This window comes from Argiope bruennichi, chromosome 4 (genome assembly GCF_947563725.1).
Source record: "Argiope bruennichi chromosome 4, qqArgBrue1.1, whole genome shotgun sequence".
Taxonomy (NCBI): domain Eukaryota; kingdom Metazoa; phylum Arthropoda; class Arachnida; order Araneae; family Araneidae; genus Argiope; species Argiope bruennichi.
Window position 1 is genome coordinate 64,892,444 of NC_079154.1, and position 18,772 is coordinate 64,911,215.

General features: G+C 30.0%; 1 protein-coding gene across 2 annotated transcripts in view; it reads left to right on the forward strand.

Moving 5' to 3' along the window:
• LOC129965733 (major facilitator superfamily domain-containing protein 6-A-like) overlaps positions 1 to 18,102 on the forward strand; it is a 76,584-nt gene extending 58,482 nt beyond the window's left edge. The window contains exons 3-5 of one of the 2 annotated variants that reach the window (XM_056079863.1): positions 2,233 to 3,771; positions 10,551 to 10,709; positions 12,642 to 18,101. In XM_056079863.1, the coding sequence (XP_055935838.1) occupies positions 2,233 to 3,771; positions 10,551 to 10,709; positions 12,642 to 12,778 (1,835 nt within the window). In that variant the 3' untranslated portion in view covers positions 12,779 to 18,101. Of the gene's footprint in view, positions 1 to 2,232; positions 3,772 to 10,550; positions 10,710 to 12,641 lie in introns of both variants that reach the window. The other variant, XM_056079864.1, reaches the window with a different exon arrangement.
• The last annotated feature ends 670 nt before the right edge of the window (positions 18,103 to 18,772 follow it).

An 18,772-nucleotide genomic window follows, 5' to 3' on the forward strand; every position in this document is an offset into this window, starting at 1 on the left:
TGGTTTTAAGCATATTCGTAAAATATTATGAAATAATTCATAATGATACGATTAATTCTACTTTATTGGAGAGTAAATAAAACCGAATTATTCTTAAAGCATTTTTACTTATTGTTTATGTGGAGGTATTTTTTAAGCAATCTCTCCAGGTTAAAAGGTATCATTTAATGCATTTTTTGCGACGTTAACATTTTCCAGAGAATCTCGTTACCCACATGTGGGTGATGCACATTTTCATCTTCTTAACCACATCGCTTTAAACTGACCATTACTACAGTCTATTTTATTTGAATTTTATACTTTGGCCTTAGGAAAACATCTTTTAAGTGAGTTTTGCTGGAGTAAAATAATGTTGTTGTTGTTTCTTATGGCACTTGCCATGGACAAACCCACTGTTCGAAGACAGCCGATTTAAGCCTGAGGGAGAGCGCCTCTTATTTCTATAGTAGCGCCATCTAGGGACAAGAAAACGACTTAGATACACACACGTCACAACCCTTTTTACGGGGCGGACTTCATTCATGCATCCACAGATCATAATTTAGACCTGAATGTATATATATGTCGTGCCCCTTTGTGAAACTTTACACACTTGACCGTGACAAGCAATGTGTTGAAAGAGATGCATTTTTTTGATAGCATTTTAAAATGTTTCAATTGCATTTTAAAATGTTTCACTTAAAAATAAAAATGTTTATATCTACCCTATGATGGCTATAGAAAGTAAGAGCTCGAAAAATCACCCAATAAGAAAAGATATAGAAAGCGGAAATCTTTCATATCAGCCTAAAGCGACAAGGATGGATAAATCCCATTTAATTTAATGCTGTAGATATAGAACTTCTAATTCAGCATTTTAAAGCTACTTTAATGATTTGTGACTGGGCGTTTGAATTGAGATAATTGTAGTAAATAGCAGGACCTTGAAACGGGTATTTATTTAATTTAGCTTGCTTTAGTTATATCAGCGTCCCGTTTTAAATCAACACTAGGTCTATTTTGGGACGGACTCCGTAATTTTACACTACGGTCAGATGGCGACAACGACACCTAAGCTAGCACCCCCTTTCCAAACGTTTACACCACTTCAGCTGTAGAACATTTGTCTCCCGACCAATTTAACGTGTACCAAACCCGCTTTCACAATGGTTCTTCGAAGGAATCGGGTCTCGAACCTGAAACAGTCTGGTTTCGAAGCTGATGCCTTACCACCAGTCCAGCGCGGTCGCTTGAAATTCGTCTATTTTAAATATCGAAAAGCAAAGAAAGAAAACTATCATGTTCATGAATTTAGTTTTATGTGCAAGTGATTGATATTCTGTGTAATTAAATTGCATATAAAGCGAAAACTGTTAGACTTCTTGGAACTTTTTCTGTAATAATAATTCTAATCTTAATATATACTGTGCCATCAGCATTTGACTTGATAATTTATAGCGTTCTGTTTGCTATCAACTGCAGTTGTCATTGACTCCAGATGAGAGATTTTTGCAGAAATTTTGGAACTTGTGTCATTTTTATTCACACTTTCAATAGCTTTACATGCATTAGTGTCATCTTGCAAGTAAGCTCATTGTATCACCTTATTTCAGTTTCTTCAAAAGCCAATAAGAAATGAAGATATAGTATTCGTATAAGATATAGAATTCGCTCGTATTTTCAAATTGAGGTTTCTATCTCTCTTTATAAGAGATGAAAAATAAATATCACGAATAAAATTGAATGAATCTTCTTACGAATTTGATGTGAAAAAAAGTTGCATTATACAAGTGTGGAAACAGGAGAGATTTTGAAAGATTTTTCTGCTCGTTTTGTGATTTACATATAAAGGATTTGAATTAAATAATACATATATTCATATATAGTTGTGCTATGTATGAATATATGTATTAAAATTTTTTACGAACTGTCTACATCTAGAATCGAATATTTTATCTATTATATATGGCTATACGGCAAAGTTAAATTTCGAAATGTCCCCTACTATTTTATGAAATTAATACAATTCAGATGCTCACTTATTTTATCATTGTTTATTGTGCAAAAAAACCCCCAACAGTTTTTAAACATTTTATGGGTTATATAGATACATATATTTGGATGTCAAAATTTAATACCGTTAATTTGTATTTATGTTGAAATTTCAAATCTGCATTTCATTTTGTCCTTTTTTAAAACAATTTAAATAATAATTTCTCGCAAAACTGATCATATCAATAATTACTTTTCTAGGTATCGGATGTTTGTCACCTTTCCTAACCTCTCACATGAGACATCTAGGATTTTCATTATCTGAAATATCATTCATCAATGCCGTCTCTGCTTTCTTCAGCATAATCGGTCCTGTTCTTGGCGGCACTTTCGCCGAACGAAAAAACCGGTACAAATCCACCACCATCTTCTGCATACTAGTTGGGGCCATGGCCTTCGTAGCCCTTTCCTTTGTGCCCCGTTATGACAAACTCAATTACAAACCACTGGTAGACTTCGATTGTGATGCTGGACTGCGAATCGAACGCTGTGTTAACTGGGCTACATGTGGTGAGGCTCTGCATTCTACTGACAACTTAACGAAAATCAAACTGTCAAAATGTCACTACCAGTGTCCTAAAAGCGGACATTTCACGTCACCTTATCCTCTGCATTTGTGTTTCCATGGAGATAGTGGTAATATATGCGTAGTTTTTGACAGCGATAATCAAAACAATTCCTTAACAGAATTCGAAAGTCATTTGCAGTCCTGGCCTTATGTTGAAGTCCCCGCCCAAAGCAATGAAACTTTAACCAACTCTTCACAAACGATTGAAGAAGACGTTCCAAGAGCTCATGTAGCAATGTGTAATCATTTACCTCTTGCTCCAGTAAGTTTCAACCAGAAGCAATATCAAGGCATCTCTTGCAGACCCAAAAGGGAAGACTGCTCTATCCATTGCAAAGTGACATTTATGTCCGGTGGACAAACAGTATATCCCAGGCAATGCGAAGAAGCCTTTGGAAATCCCACCACCACATTTTGGAGCTATTTAGTTTTGAGAAGTATCGGAGATTTGTGTCTCTTGACAGCTATATGTTTGCTGGATGCTGTCACTATCTGGAGCACTATAGATTACGAGGGTTGTTATGGACGTATGCATGTTTGGGCGGCACTTGGCATGGCATCCTTGTCTCCCATTAGTGGTTCATTGCTCGATTACTACACAGACATGGATGGACGAATCGATTTCACTCCTCCATCATTTCTGGCATCAACCTTTTCTGTGATTGCCTGTGCTTTGATCATCGTGTTGCCAATTCACAGGCAGAAATCATTACAATTCCAGCAAGCTGTAATGCCAACTAAAGAAGTCAAGTTTTTCTCTGGGGAGATGATTATCTTTCTGTTCATCATTCTCATATTTGGCATGCAGTGGAGTATTCTCTACACTTTCTTGCCCTGGTTGACCATGGACATTGGATGCACAGCCACACAGACGGGTCTAGCCGGCACTCTGATGTTTGGATTCAGCATACCGTTTCTACTCATCTCTAAGAATATGGTGAGGAACATCGGCAAGGCTAATCTGCTGGTTTTCGCTTTCTTATTTTATTTCACAAGATACGCAGGAATCACTTTCGTTTCATCTCCTTGGTGGACCCTGCCTTTCGCTTTAATGGGAAGTTTCACCCTCTGCGTCATGTGGATTGCTTCAGTGGCATATGGACAGAAATTGGCCCCTCCTGGTTACAGCCTCATCATGCAGTATCTACTTAATCTCGTTCATTTCGGTCTTGGTAAGTGATATAACACTCTATATATTATCTGTATTAATAATATCTCTCATAACACATTTTATAATATCCAGCTTCAAGGAAGTTGTGAATTATCGATGTCTTTATGAGTTGAAAATGACTGTCTTGAGATTGGAAATAATGCCACATTCCAGAGAATTCTTAAATTTCGGAATATCCATTGAAATTCTGTTTGCCAGATTTAAAAAAAAATGTAAACTTCAAATTCTATTTTGTTGAAATATTAAAGTTATATAGTTAAGTAGTAAAGTTAAAGTAGAATATTAAAGTAACTTTAATGATATGAAATAGGCATTATAATAATTTGTTTTAAAATAGTTTTAAAATTTTAATTCACTTATTTTTAATATAGTTGAGAGTTTTAAAACTTTTATTCTTTGGCGTTGAGATTGGTTTAATAATTAAAGGCATTGATCATGTTATTAAATTTGAAGGATACTGGATTTTTAGCATGCAATTGTAAATATTCATAATATTAAAATTGATTATATTGATAAATGCATTTATGATAAGAAGCTTCCGAGGAATATATAATGTACTTTATAAATAATATATAATAATAGAAATATTAATAGACTAAAAATATAAAAAATAATGATAACATTTTTTCTCTTACTTTTGTTTTTGAATTTCATTTTAAATGTTGAAATATGTTGTATAAATTTCAAATATTGGTTCTAGATCATTGCATTATTGAGGTAAAATTTCTCTAAGTAAAGGAACCTTCCATTTATTCAATAATTTTAAGCATTTTCTTTAAGTATATAGCTTCAATTTTGAAATAATTGGAGTTACGAGGTATTCTGGCATAAAAATTGTTTTAGTGAAGGGGAAAATTTATCTTCTTTTTCACATTTTAGTGAAGAAGAAGATAAAAATCCCTACAATATCCCGAGGAATTTGTAATGAGGAATACATTATGAACCCCTTTATTCTGAATATTGTACAAGATGCCCATTTATTACCCCCCACAACCACCACCTTCATTTGAAAACAATGCCAGCCATACTCATTAAAGTGGTATATTTCTATGCTCTACTCGACGAGAGCACCTAGCATCGAAATTCAGAATTTAAGTTCATATATACAGTGTAAGATGCAGGCAGAAGATAAATTATGAAGGTTTAGAGGTCATTGAGTTAATCCGGAAGATACCTTATGCACATTACTGCTGAGAATACTCCAACAAAAGAAGTACTTTTTTGGTCACGATTTCCCAAAATATTGTGTGGCAACACTCACAAAATGGTGTACTTAAGTAATTTTAGACTTATTTATTCTTATTACCTCAGTGCACATTTGGGACAGGGTTCGCAATTCCTGCTGAACATTGTACATTGTGTTTTCAACGCACTCGTATATGTTTTCTTTTCCTTGATTTGTTAGAACTTGTGGATGTATTATTTCTGAATATTCTCACCACTTATTTGCGCGTTTATCTTTTCAACAAAATAGATAAATAATTGTTTTGTTGTTCGATGGGAATGTCATTGAAAGAGCCATCTTTTATTAATGGTTTGTTTAAAAATTCAGTTTATTATTCTGAAAACTATTTTTGTTTTTGTTTGCTTTAACTTAAATATTACATCTGAAAGTCTTATTATCGTACAAGCTGATATTATTCTTATCATAATTTTCATTTAGAAGTTTGTGCAAAGTATAATTTGTAATCCTCTGGAAAATTTTTCATTGCATTTTGTATTATCTGGCTCATACAGAAAAAAAATTTCAAGGAAATATGACTTGAGCGCGTCAAAAATGATATAATTATCTATCAGAAAATAAATAAATAAATAAAGCAGTGAAAATAAATACATTGATACTTATGATATTTATTTTTATATAATCGTTTGCTCATTTGTTTATCGTATGCTCAAATTCGTAGGAATCAATTTTTTCATCAATTCCAAACTATATATAAAGCGATATGAAGTTCAAAATTGCAAGTTATTTTCTCAAATGTGAGTTCAAAATGAAACATTAATATATCGAAATTGAACAAAAACTGCCAAGGAATTTATTCTGTTCGACAAGTTAATAATTACTACCTGTATGAAATGATTCGAACAACACGGTAGGTATTTGAATATTTTCTCTCTCGAAAAAGACGACATAATATCAGCAAACTCGCAGCAAATTTGATCAATTAGAAATGTAAAAACTATTTTTGATTTGTTCATGAAAAAGCAACTCTGCGCAAAAATCAAGTGACAATTGAGTGTTTACTCGTTTGTTAATATGCTAAAGTTCTAGCATTTTGTTCTGTTATATTTTTCAGACGACAGTGCGTTGTTTTAATATTTTCAGAATGTAATGTCAGTTCATCGGTAGTTTTTCAATTAAATAATGATTCCATGTGTGTCAATCTGGTAGCAAATTAAAAAATAATTTTATGATCCCATTATATTTATGATAATGAATTATGGAATATAATAAAGATTAAAATATAAAAATAATACGATTCAAATGCTAGAAAATGTAATTTAATTACGTACTAAAATAAAATAAATGATTTTTTAAAATTAAAATATGAAGGGCTAAATAAAATATGTAAAGGCATTGTAAAAAAAGATAAAAATAAAGCAATAACAATTCTTGAATGTTAATTAAAAAGTAAAATACATTATAAATAATGTTAAAATTCCAATTTGTGTCTTTTGTTTTCACCGAATATTTTGTATTTTGACATAAATACTTCCAATAAAAATTTCTCTTTTTGCATTCTAATAGAAGCATTCTTTAGAACCTTTTTCTTTCTTTATAGACTCATTCAAATAATGATGTATCTATATCAAATGTATAGTTAGAAATTTATTTCACTAAAATTATCATTGTATATTTTTTAATGAAACATCCAACCCCTATGTCCAATTTTGTGTAGTTTATTTAAAACATTATTCACGTTGTCGAAAAGTTTTGTTTTCCCATCATTATGTTTCCAGGAAGATGTATTTTGCAACGATGATGTAATTCACTTCTTTATTATTCAGTAACTATTCAAAAATTGGCTTCAGAATGAATTATAATACGCTAATCGAAATCTGGAAGTACTTGTTTTGCTTGAATTCTTAAAACCTTTTACTATTTAGGCGCATATTATAGCATGCAAAAAAAAAAAAAAAAAAAAAAAAAATGTTATCCTATCGTGATCGGAATAAAACATAATTCTTCCTTGCAATTACTGTGAAAGAATGGATTTTAATCCGTGTAAACATGCGAGAATGTTTTGGCATTTGAAAAGCCCTTGAAGGAAAGTGATTCATTTTAAATACGAAACTGGTTTGGAAAAAGAACAAAAGTGGTGAGGCAGTTCTTTGCACACACTGGACCCCCTGGAAAGTTTTTTAAGTCTGAACAGTCTTTTCCATCAAGCCACTCCCAGTGAAGATTATAAAAGAAAAGTATCATTAAAAATTTATTTTATACCATGCTTTCAAAGTATTATTTGACCGTTAAAAGGATATCGTAAAACCAGCAACTTAAAGTTTTGTGACAAAAAAAAAAAAAAAAAAAAAAAAATTAGTTTGTTATTTTACCGCATTCACAAGTGGTGAAGTAATGATCTTTTTAAAAATTCTTAGAAAATACCATCTGGTACCCGGCGCGTTGCTGCCGTTGAAAAATTAATTTTGGAGGTATCGTTTGAAATTTTAAATAGCTGTCTTGTTTAATTAAAAATAATAGAAAGAATAATATTTATTTTCTTGTCGACAATGAATACATTCGTTGAAATTGAATGATATATAAAGGAGAAGTACAAATAATATTTATTCTATTCTTTTTATTTTAGATATAATAATTGTACTATGCTTATAACCTTCGCGCAAGTGCAGGCAATAAGTTGGCAAAGTTTTATCGCAATCTGGTGAACGGCACGGCAGTGCATGAAATACGAACAAACATTCATTTTTATATATTAGATATACTATTGCAATTTTACTTCATCATATTTTAGTAGTAAATTTATTATTGCAATCGTACACTACTTTAAAACAAATTCAATTTATTGCTTTGCTTTTGTTAGTATTAGCCAAAAAGTTCAAGATTTTTCATTCCTTAAAAGTTTTGTTTTATAATCCCAACTTCAACATTTTCACCTTTGCAGTTTAACTGTGACTAGCTGATTATTTTTGCAAAGCTTTCAAATTATTTTGGCTCGATTTTAGTTTTAGATAAACTTAGATTTAACTGTAAATCTAATTGAAGAATTAACCTTAGTTCAAAAAATTTTAAGTAAGTCCGGATTGCTAATTTAATGTGAAAGATTGATTTGGTATTGATCTATTTACTTCTCGTTTTGATATGACTCGAGGATTAATTTTTGAAACGGACCTCGTAAATTTAGATCGTGATCAGATGTCGAGGACGATACTTGTGCCCCTGTTTTTTAAATTTTCCGCACCAGATCAATAGGAAGACATTCGGAATGAATTTAGCACGTAGAAAGGCTAGATTACACAGTAATTCTTCGTCGTAAGCAGATTTCGAACTTCAAATTCTTTGCCTTTGAAAACGATAATTACCTGGTAGATTACGCTTTAAAACGCTGTAAGCATTAAAAAAAATGTGTAAAGCTAATATGAGGTGAAATTTCTTTATGATGAATAGCTTAAGCCACTGTAGAAGTGATTAATGAATTTTTATAGTTGAATAATGGCTATAAAAAGATTCTGCTGCCCTTGACCATCTATTGTCCACCACTTAGCTGAATTTATGGAAATGTTAGAGTATTATTCTATTATTCGATTTCTTTTGTGCTTGTAGTTATGTACTTTTTAATAAGGACATGTGTGGATTGTGCTTCTGAGGGCATATACGTGTTCAAGTAAACTTAAAAGACATTAGAAGATGTTCAGCGGACAAACGCAGTTTCCCGCAGAACAGATGGAAGAAACTCTTCAAAATTTAATTTCGATTTATTTGACCAAGAGAGGCATTTTATGTACAAGAAGCGATGATAATACTGACGTCCGTTTACATCGCCATACAAGTGCAAAGGAGAGCGAAATTTTACTTTCAGTAGTTTTACTATGAGATTTTAATAGGAATTTCTTTGACATGTGTAGTTTTAGGAAAAGGAAATTTAGGTATCTTTAAAAGAATGTTGTAAGCATTAAACATTTTTATCGCTTCACTCGGAGTGTGAAAAAATGTAGAGACCAGCAGTTTTCTAGAGCGTGTATAGAATTAATTAAATAAAAAGTGGGATATATAGATAGATAGATGAGAAACTGCATATACTGTCTGGTCCTTGCTTATTCCTTTGGCTGTTGGTTATTTTCACTTTTATGGCTGTACGTATCTCCTCTGTTGCCAGTAATTACCATTAGGACTCCACCTTACTCCTCATCTCCATGTTATCGCAATTTAACTAACCTGATTTCTTAAACAAAGCAGGAGTAACTTTCGAGGTTTGCTTGTATCTTTCCCTAAGTATTGCGTTATAGATGAGAAAAAATACTATTTAATCATCATATGAAAAGAAAGTTATGATTAGGCTTTTTCTTAAAAAGAAGTACGTTCTATACAAATTCCAATGTTATTTATAAAAAAGTAATAAAAGTGTTCCTTTAAATCTTTTTTATTTAAAATATATAAAGAGAAATTAAAGTTAACCAAAAAAAATTTATGTCTTTCTTACTAAAGGGAACAAAATTAAATGCGAAATTACTTATTACTTCAAGAAAGGATATAATTTTATTTTGAATGATGCTTAATTTTATTTCTTATAAAAAGTAATTGTCGATGATTTTCATATTTTTCTTGTTTATCATTTGACATTGCACGGAATGTCTAGACATCCTATAGAATGCCAAAAAATCAAGCTTGGCCTGTAACTCCCGAAGAAAACCCGATGAAATCTTCGAAATTAATAGGTTACCCCGGGTGTGGGGTTAAATTCTAAAACGAAGTGGAATGCAGATACCGACTGATATGATAGGAAAACCGAATAGAATTTCGCTCCGGGGTCTAATGTCAATTTCTTCCACATTTGTGACAGTGTCGAGTTAAATGTATTCTTTAAGTTCGAAAGTAAAGTAAGATTTCTTTTAATCGGATAATAGTGTTAGGATTTTATCTCTCAGTGTTACTGTGAAGTTTTAAATATGCCCTGGAGTGGAATAAACATTCGCATCGGTCATTTACCTTTGAAATTCCATTGCAAAATGAATCATCCGTCATTACAAACAGGACTCTTAATCGCAAGATATGAGTTGAATGGAGTCGAATATGAATTTCGGAGTCAAAAATGTTCTGATTGCACGCAGTTCTTTTAAGATTTTCTAGCATAAAGAAGATAATATGAGATAATGTTACTCAAGGCTTTTCATATGAAATTTTTTCTTTAATTGCCATTAACTCTTTCATTAATTTACTGGTAGAATCAACAATTGATCTGATTTTACCAACTAAATTCACCTCTGGGCTTGCATAGCTAACTAATCAAAATGCTATATGTTTATTGTGCAAATATAATTCAAAATAATATTTCAATTTAAATGATTTAAGGTAATTGACATGATTATATCAATGCTGTTAATATCGAAGGCGAACAGCTGGTCTCCGCAGGCGGCTAGTGACTTTAAAAACATATATTTTTCTACTATTAAAGGCAGTCTTACTTGAAGACTGAACATTGTAAGAAAATAAAATAGAATTGACTCTGAACAAAATATTGAATCTCTTTCGCCAGTGAAAGTTGTATTTTATATGAAATTTCACGAAAGTTCAACTGACTAAAAGGAAGTCTTGTGTTTCAGGTCGTGGCTTGGGCAGTTTGACTGGAGGAGCCCTTATTTCAAGCTACTCACAAAGAGTTGTGTTTTGTGGCATCGCTGTCTTTTCGGCTGTCCTAGCCTTTCTGTATCTCACCCTGTACCACGTCGGATTGCGACAGCGGCAGAAAGGATCTTACCCAGGTAAGTACAAACACAACATCCTGACAGCTTATTGTTCTCATTATGTATTTTTCAGATTTTTTTAAAATTATTGTTATAATTGTTATCTAGTTAATCATAAATTAATAATTAATTAAATAATACCTTTCAAAAACTTTGTTTCTGATATAATGAACAATTTGAATCACAAGCATCAAAAATTGAATTATTTATCACTTTTTAAATTTTTTTAAACTTCATATAAAATATAAAATATCAAAAGAAATAATCAATAGACTTTATATAACAAAATTGGAAGAATTCTGTGTAAGATTTAAATGGGAAAAAAGTCGGAATGGTTTCTTCTTGTGTGTTTTCGTATTGTGGTACATTTTATGTTTAAATTCGCCGTATCTCAAACAGAATCGAAATCGAATATGCATTTTGGGCTTCTTTACTTTGATCCATTGTTTCCAAAATTTCGTATTATTTTCAATAATGACGCTACAATTAAATTTCAAAAATCAATTATTTTATTTCAATGTATTTTTGAATTATATACAAGAATATGCAAACATGAACACACTGGTCACAGTCACACACGAATAAACAATCCATAATAATATACAGAAATTTTCCGGTAATATACATGCACACTTACCATTGTGCGTGAAAATGAACCACTGATAGACCATTGTCACATAAATACAAATAGATATGTCGTGGTCACACACACACATACACACGAATAGACAGATCACAATCACTTAAACATAAAGAATATGTAAACACATCACTTAATCACTTAAACACAACAAGAATATGCAGATTGTCAGTAAACTAGTTAAGAATAGAATTTGTTGCAGTTTTATAATTATAGTTATAAACCTGTACGTGATACATGCACACTTACCACCTGTACGTGAAAACGAACCACTGGTAGACAGACCACTGTCACATAAATACAAATAGATATGTCGTGGTCACACATACACACGAATAGACAGATCACAATCACTTAAACACAAATACAACAAGAATATGCAGATTGTCAGTAAACCAGTTGTGAATAGAATTTGAAGCAGTTTTATAATTATAGTTATAAACCGTAATTACGTAATCAAATTTTACCTAATTTGCTTCTTACATTTTTGAGTTTCCATCTTCGTTTTTCACTGACGTATCAATCTAAAATTTGATAGAACTCTTTAGACCAAACAGGAATTATCATTTGTTTAGATTTTCCATTTCCGAATTATTATGTTTCTCAAATCAAAAATGTTTTGTTCTGACTCGGAGAGTTTTAAAATTCTTGAAATTCATCAAAATCTATTAGTCGAAATTTTAGACGATACTTTTTTTTTTTGCATTCTTCATGTACATTGGCAATATAAATGAAAATTTCTGAAGATTTAAATTACGAAATACGAGAACTGTTTGAAATGGAGTTAATCGATTCAATGAATGAGGTATTGTTTATATTCTTTTAATCTTTATGCATATTCATAATAATAATTAGATGGAATATAATCATTATTTTAATCTATATTTATCTTTCAACTCTAAAGCTCGAATTCTTTTTTATTTAAAAATTTTTATGCATTTATTAAAAGGCTTAGTCTGGAGGCTAAAATATTTGTGTGCTTTTTTTATTAGTATAAACCATAACGGAATCGACTTTTGTAAATAATATTTAAAAGTTAAAATTTAATACATTTTTTTAAATATATTAAGTCTTTAATTAAAATTTAATTTAGTTAGTTTTAAATTTAATATATTTTATTATTTAAAAACAATTATCTTAAAAGGATTTTATTATGAAATATTATAAAAATTGTTTATATTGCTCCAATTTTTGTTTTTTTATTTCTACAAATTTTTTTTATGGTTTATTTAAATAAACAAAAGTTACTGCATAAAAATTATGCCATTTTTAGATTAAATTAAATTTTTTATTGGAAAATATATTTTCAGCCATTCTGAACAGTACATGGTACCCACTTCAGACTCGCTATCCCAATGGTGACGCCAAAGCCAACCAGCCTATTGTTGGAGACCAAGATGATGACATCGAAAACGCGCCAAACAGTCGCCAAGCCAACCACAAATGAAGATACTGGAATGCAGTTCTTATGTACTGAACTTTAATACAGCATGATGTTTAACGTAGTTCATTCGTCGACTTCATAGCTAAAGAAAGATCAAAGATTTTATCTAACAAAGCTTTTTCTTAGATGAAATCTTCTGTCTTTGCAGCGTAGAGCAACAAAACTCTTATCTTTGGGATTTTAGGAATCTTCAAAAAAGTAGAATATTTTAGAGCATCAAGTGATATTTGTCCAGTGACGAACGCGAGAATTTTTTCCAAATATTTACGACAAGATGGTGCTTTAAATTGATGTGATGTAATATAGCATTATCTTTTCATTTGCATTTGAATTGTTATCCTATTTCCATGGATGCCCGATTGTAAGGCAGAAAAGAAATCAAATCTCGCCAAATATGAGATATTTTGGCAACGAATTTATGATAATAACAGTAAATGATGTGATGCCATGGTATGAAGACGTATATATATATATATATGATTGGATAAGTAATGTATATGTCTATAGCGGTATGAGAAGTCAATTACAATGCAATCTGAAAAAGTTTAAAAAAAAAAAATGCAACAATGAGGCGTTGTAGAGCCCAAATCAACTATACAGTGGATTTTCTAAATTTTGAATTTTATAAATTGCCTAAAAACAACGAACAGTTGTTTTTCATACAATTTTTGAATCTAAAATGGATACTAACAGATCCAACACAGTATGTGATTTAATGTAGGGGCACTTGAATATTTTATTGATGTTCATATGCATATTTTGTCAAAACTTTATCCTAATTGCTTTAACATTTTAATGACTGTGCTTCCTTGATTCGGAAAGATATTTTAGATACAAATATTTTTTGGACAACATTTGATGCCAAAATATGTATCTTGGTCAAAATAATGTTGCTGCGTGGGCTGGCTCCCACAGCTGTCTTTTTCAAATTAGAATTTGCATTTATTCATTTATATTATTTGTAGTATCTTTTCATCTGAAGTAATACTGAGTTACTGTAAAATATCTCATTTTATGCTATGATTGTATGAAATTATCAGCGAACTGATTGCTAATCACTTTATAGCTGCACAGTTGACAGCTACTCTTAGTTGTCAGAATTTGCATATGTTACTTCATTGTTTTGTAGTTCAGTTTCTTCTCTTTTGTAAATAGTATTGATTTATTTTTAAGAATGTTTTTTGTCGTTGACTGCATGAAAACTGGCGATGAATCAGTTGCGAATTATTTAACAGAAGCGCCGTTTTTTTTCCCACCCGCCATCAGAAGTACGTCCAAGTATTTTGTAACAAGACATTTTCGTGACTTTTGTAAATTTTTTTGCTAGCGTTTTCTAATTTTATATCGTATATTTTGTATTGCTGACTGACAATAAACTGACTTTCATCAGTCGCAGGGTGTACGTCCTAGCTTATTGTGAAAAGACGCTTACCTGCATCTTGTCTGTACGTATATTATATTACAGTATCGTATATGTTGTACTACGTTAAAGAAATGCAGTTTCATTCCGTCAATCATCGAATGCACGTCTAAGTGTATTGTGAAAAGGCACTTACCTGCATCTTGTTTGTATGTAATCATACTGGAGTATTTTGTGTACGCTGTACTGCATTACAGAAACGCTTTTTCATTCCGTCAAGTGTATTGTGAAAAGACACTTCTGCATTTTATAGTGTGTGAATAGGATTTTTTAGCTTATTAATAATGCTAGCAAATAAAAATATGTGTTTAATATTCCATTTAAATGCAAAAAAGGGCATATGATGTAAAAATGTTCAATGGGTGGTGGACTCACTTCAATTTGTGACCAGTCATTAACAGTTTGGTCTGGAACTGAACTTCTGAACCCATCGAATTACCGATTGATGGTCATTGAAATTATTTTATACTTTCTTCATTTTTGTATGTGTGTAAAGTAGTTTTGAACTTTTTCTCACTGTAATCAAGTACTGATCATTTCGATGGCAACGAAATGAAATATGTTGTCATATTAATATTTTCATCCATGCTCTTGGTTGTTTAAATGATTAATTGGTGGATGAATTTTCCAACTAAAAAAGTTTCTTTTTCTGTGTGCGTGTTGATTAAATTTTTGAACATAAAGGATTGGCAGTTCTCTTTAGTGTAGAGCCCTGTAAGTGCTTTTTAGAACTAACATAAAATCATTGATAAGTTCATTAATAAATATTTTTTGTCAATAATTTCACTGCTGTAAAATAGCTATAAGTAAAAATTATTTTAAAAAATTCATAAAAACGCACACATAACAGGTTTTAATTTTTAATTATTTTGCAAGACCTTACATTTTAAAAACTATTTTGCAGATCTTTTCACCGTCTAATACTTTAAAATTATGTATTATATTTTAAGAAGAGAAATGGCCCACTCTTCTATTGTGTATAGAGCATTTCAATGGTCAGTAAAGATGTCAACTTTTAAAAAAATCTGCAAATCTCATTTTGCAAAAGAAATTTTATTATTTTAAATTGGAAAAAAATCGATTTGAATTTCTTTGTACTATGTCAATATTAAATAAATTTCTTCTGAATGTTTGTTTTAACGAAGAAATTAAGAACAATTGCTTTAGGGAAGTTTATTATTGGTACAATCTCTTCAGTGGAAGATTACCATCTAGGCAGCTGCCTATGATCGTTTAGTCGAGGAAGAAACTAAGAAAACATATTTTCTTAGTTGTCAAATAAATTAATTTGTAAAAAAATATAATAAAAAAAATTCATTGATTGATAAAATATGAGGATATATTAACTAATTGTATTTATATTTGTCGAGTATAATCAGACAGGTTTCGTTTCATTTCATTCATTTAGTTTCTATAATACTTATAAATACTGAGTGTCTGCTTCAATAGTATTGTGCGCAAACTTGGATGTCGGAGGTAATCAGGAGTCATGGCAGATAATTAAAGACAAATATTATGCATAAGGTTAATAAACGAATATTAACCCAAAATGAATCATTAACAAGTTACATATGTACTGCTATGTGAAACTAAATTAATCATTTAATAAAAAGAGGGTCTCACAATATGCACTGCTTAGGGAGGGTCACAAAATACCTAAATTCACCACTGAGTTTGTTGCTATAGGAACAATATACTTATTATGGTTTTGTAAAAACATCTGCAGATTAAATTATTGGTAATTGTGAAGACTGAATTGCTAATTGTAGAGACTGACTATTCCCATAATTTTAGAATTCTTTTTCCTGTGTACTTCCTTTCTGTATTGCGTTTGTATTCGTCAGAAGCATACCTGCTGAATTTTGTCCGCTTCTGTAATAAAAATCCAGCAAACCGTTTTTATGAAATTATACAATTACAAGTTGAATACTCGAATCCGCCTCGAAGCCACACGGAGAAATATGAATGATCGGACCGCCGCGGCAGCATTGGCGGAAACTGAGGTCCTAAGAGCCATCGCGGGCCTCAGTACAACTCCTCCCGAGGAAGATGCGTCCCACCATCGGTAAGGGGTAGCCGATCCCACACCATTCTGATTAGAATGTTCTGCTATACAGAAAATTTCTCAAACTCGTATCTCAGGTGTTCCCCTATGTTATATACAATTATGCATGGAAAACGAACTTGGAAATGCCGCTTTAAATATCGTTATAAAAAAAAAGTAAATTCGAAATACACATTTTGAGACAGAACTGTCTCAAAATGATCCCGATACTTTTACTCGAGAATACTTTTTGGCCAAAATTAATTTTTGCATTTTAAATAACCTGCAACATAAAGAAAAGTGGTTGAATTTTTAAAATAAGAATACATTTTGCAATAATAAAGCTGGGAACTTTAAATTATTGGGCTTTCGGTTGCTAAAATGCGTGCATTTCTACTATTGCTCTAGAAAGTCATTGAATCAGAGTGAAAGACAAAGAGAGCGCAAGAAGAATGATTTTGCTATCTGTTTTTAAAAACAATAACTGCAAAAATTAATAGTCGAAGTTCTAATAGCTCCAATAACAATTTCAGACTGCTTAACACTAACAGAAGGAAATACTATCTAACTTTTTGTAACATTTTTTTAAGATAAATAATATAAAACACGTAAAAGTAAAGAATGAAAATTATTTTCATTATTCAGAGTTAATATTAAAGATATTTTGAAATTAAAATTCTGAAATTTCTCTTAAAATCAAAAATATTTGTGTATAATTCTACCTACTGTTAGAAGAAAAAAATGATCCGATGATCGAAACGAAATTAATAAATAGACAACCATTGAATCGTTGTATAACTCCTCCTTACGGCTAATTAATAAAATTCTTGATTTGTTTTCCTTTTTTTTTTCCCCTATCACTGTTTTGAAACAAAAAACAAAATTTCAAAACTAGATATATTGAGTTTTATTCCTTTCTTAAAAAAATCTTGTTGTAGAATTTTATTTTAATAAATAATTTTTTAATTCTTATTTTTAGTGCAAATCACACCAAAATTTCAATCATTCTTGCAAGTTTTAGGCCTGCAGTTATTTTAATAGATTATATGTAAATTAATAGCAAACGATTCTGAATCTAATCGCCCATATTGTTTCATGAATTGAGCTCTGAGCAAAATCATCATTCAACAAAATCATATAAGAATTTTGATCGCTGAAAATTTTGATAGCAGATTCTTCAGGGTTAATTCTCAAAAAGTGATTAAAAACCGTCTTGATTTGAAATAACAATTAAAGTGAAACTGGAAATTTTTATAATATCTCTTGATGCAAAATTATTTTTCTTTTTAATTAATTAATGTTTCTTCTATTTACTTTATTTTCTAATCTACTGGAGATCTTTATCCTTAATGGCTATCTTAATTACCTTTCAATCAATTATTAAAATGCATAAAACTTTATTTTTTTTTATGTAATGATGGAGCTAATTTCTTTTGTTGAATATAAATTTTCAGGGAACGTTTTGGAGGAGATTTTTCCCTTGAGTTTAAATTATAGAAAGTAAAAAATGTTATTAAGTAAAAAAAAAAAAAAAAAAAGGAAAAGAAAACTCTTAGAATCTATTTAAATGTATGATTTCATCTTGAAAGAATCTTGTATTATCTTGAAAAATTTTAGATATAATGATTTATATGTGATTTTTTTAAAGAAATATTGCAAATAAAAAATTCTTCCATAGTAAAAAAAAGAATTTTATTTTTTCAAAATATGTCTTTTTTGTCGAGATTTAGATGGCATTAGCATTGATTGTATTACATCTGATTTTTTTTATCAACAGATTTTTTTTTCAATTTTGAATAATCTACTACTAATAGATATTTTGTTCATATTAAGTTTCGTTGTAATCTTATATACTTGTAATTTGCCATTATTAAAAAAAAATGAGAAGAAAAATAATTTTAGCAAAGATAGATAGTAAATTTAGCATTTAAGTTTTGTCATAAATTCTTTCTAACTTTTCAGTTTGTTAAAAAAAGTTATTTGATAGTGTGGATAATATTTTTTTAATGATTTTTATATTCTTTGTACGATTCATGTACTCCGAATCTTTTTCAATAAAACTATATTATTTCTTATACATGTTTTCTGTATATCTTTATAACAATTAAACATGTATTTCATCAATCTTTTTTAATGATAAGTTAGCATAAATAGTTAATTTTACCGTTACTCTTGAAAATATTATTTGATATAAAATGTTTGAGACGTATCAAATATATCTTGTTAAAAAATTCAAAAGATTTTTTTACTAACCGATTTCTTAATGTAATATTAAATTTACCAACGTACTCCAGTAAATAATTTTCTACAGATATATATTAAGTAATTTTTGCTTAAAAGCTTATTAGATAGTTTGGAAAATTACGCCAAAATTAAAATATTGGAAATTATATAATATCAAATCATATATATATATATATATATATATATATATATATATATATATATATATATATATATATATATATATATATATATATATATATATATATATATATATATATATATATATATATATATATATATATATATG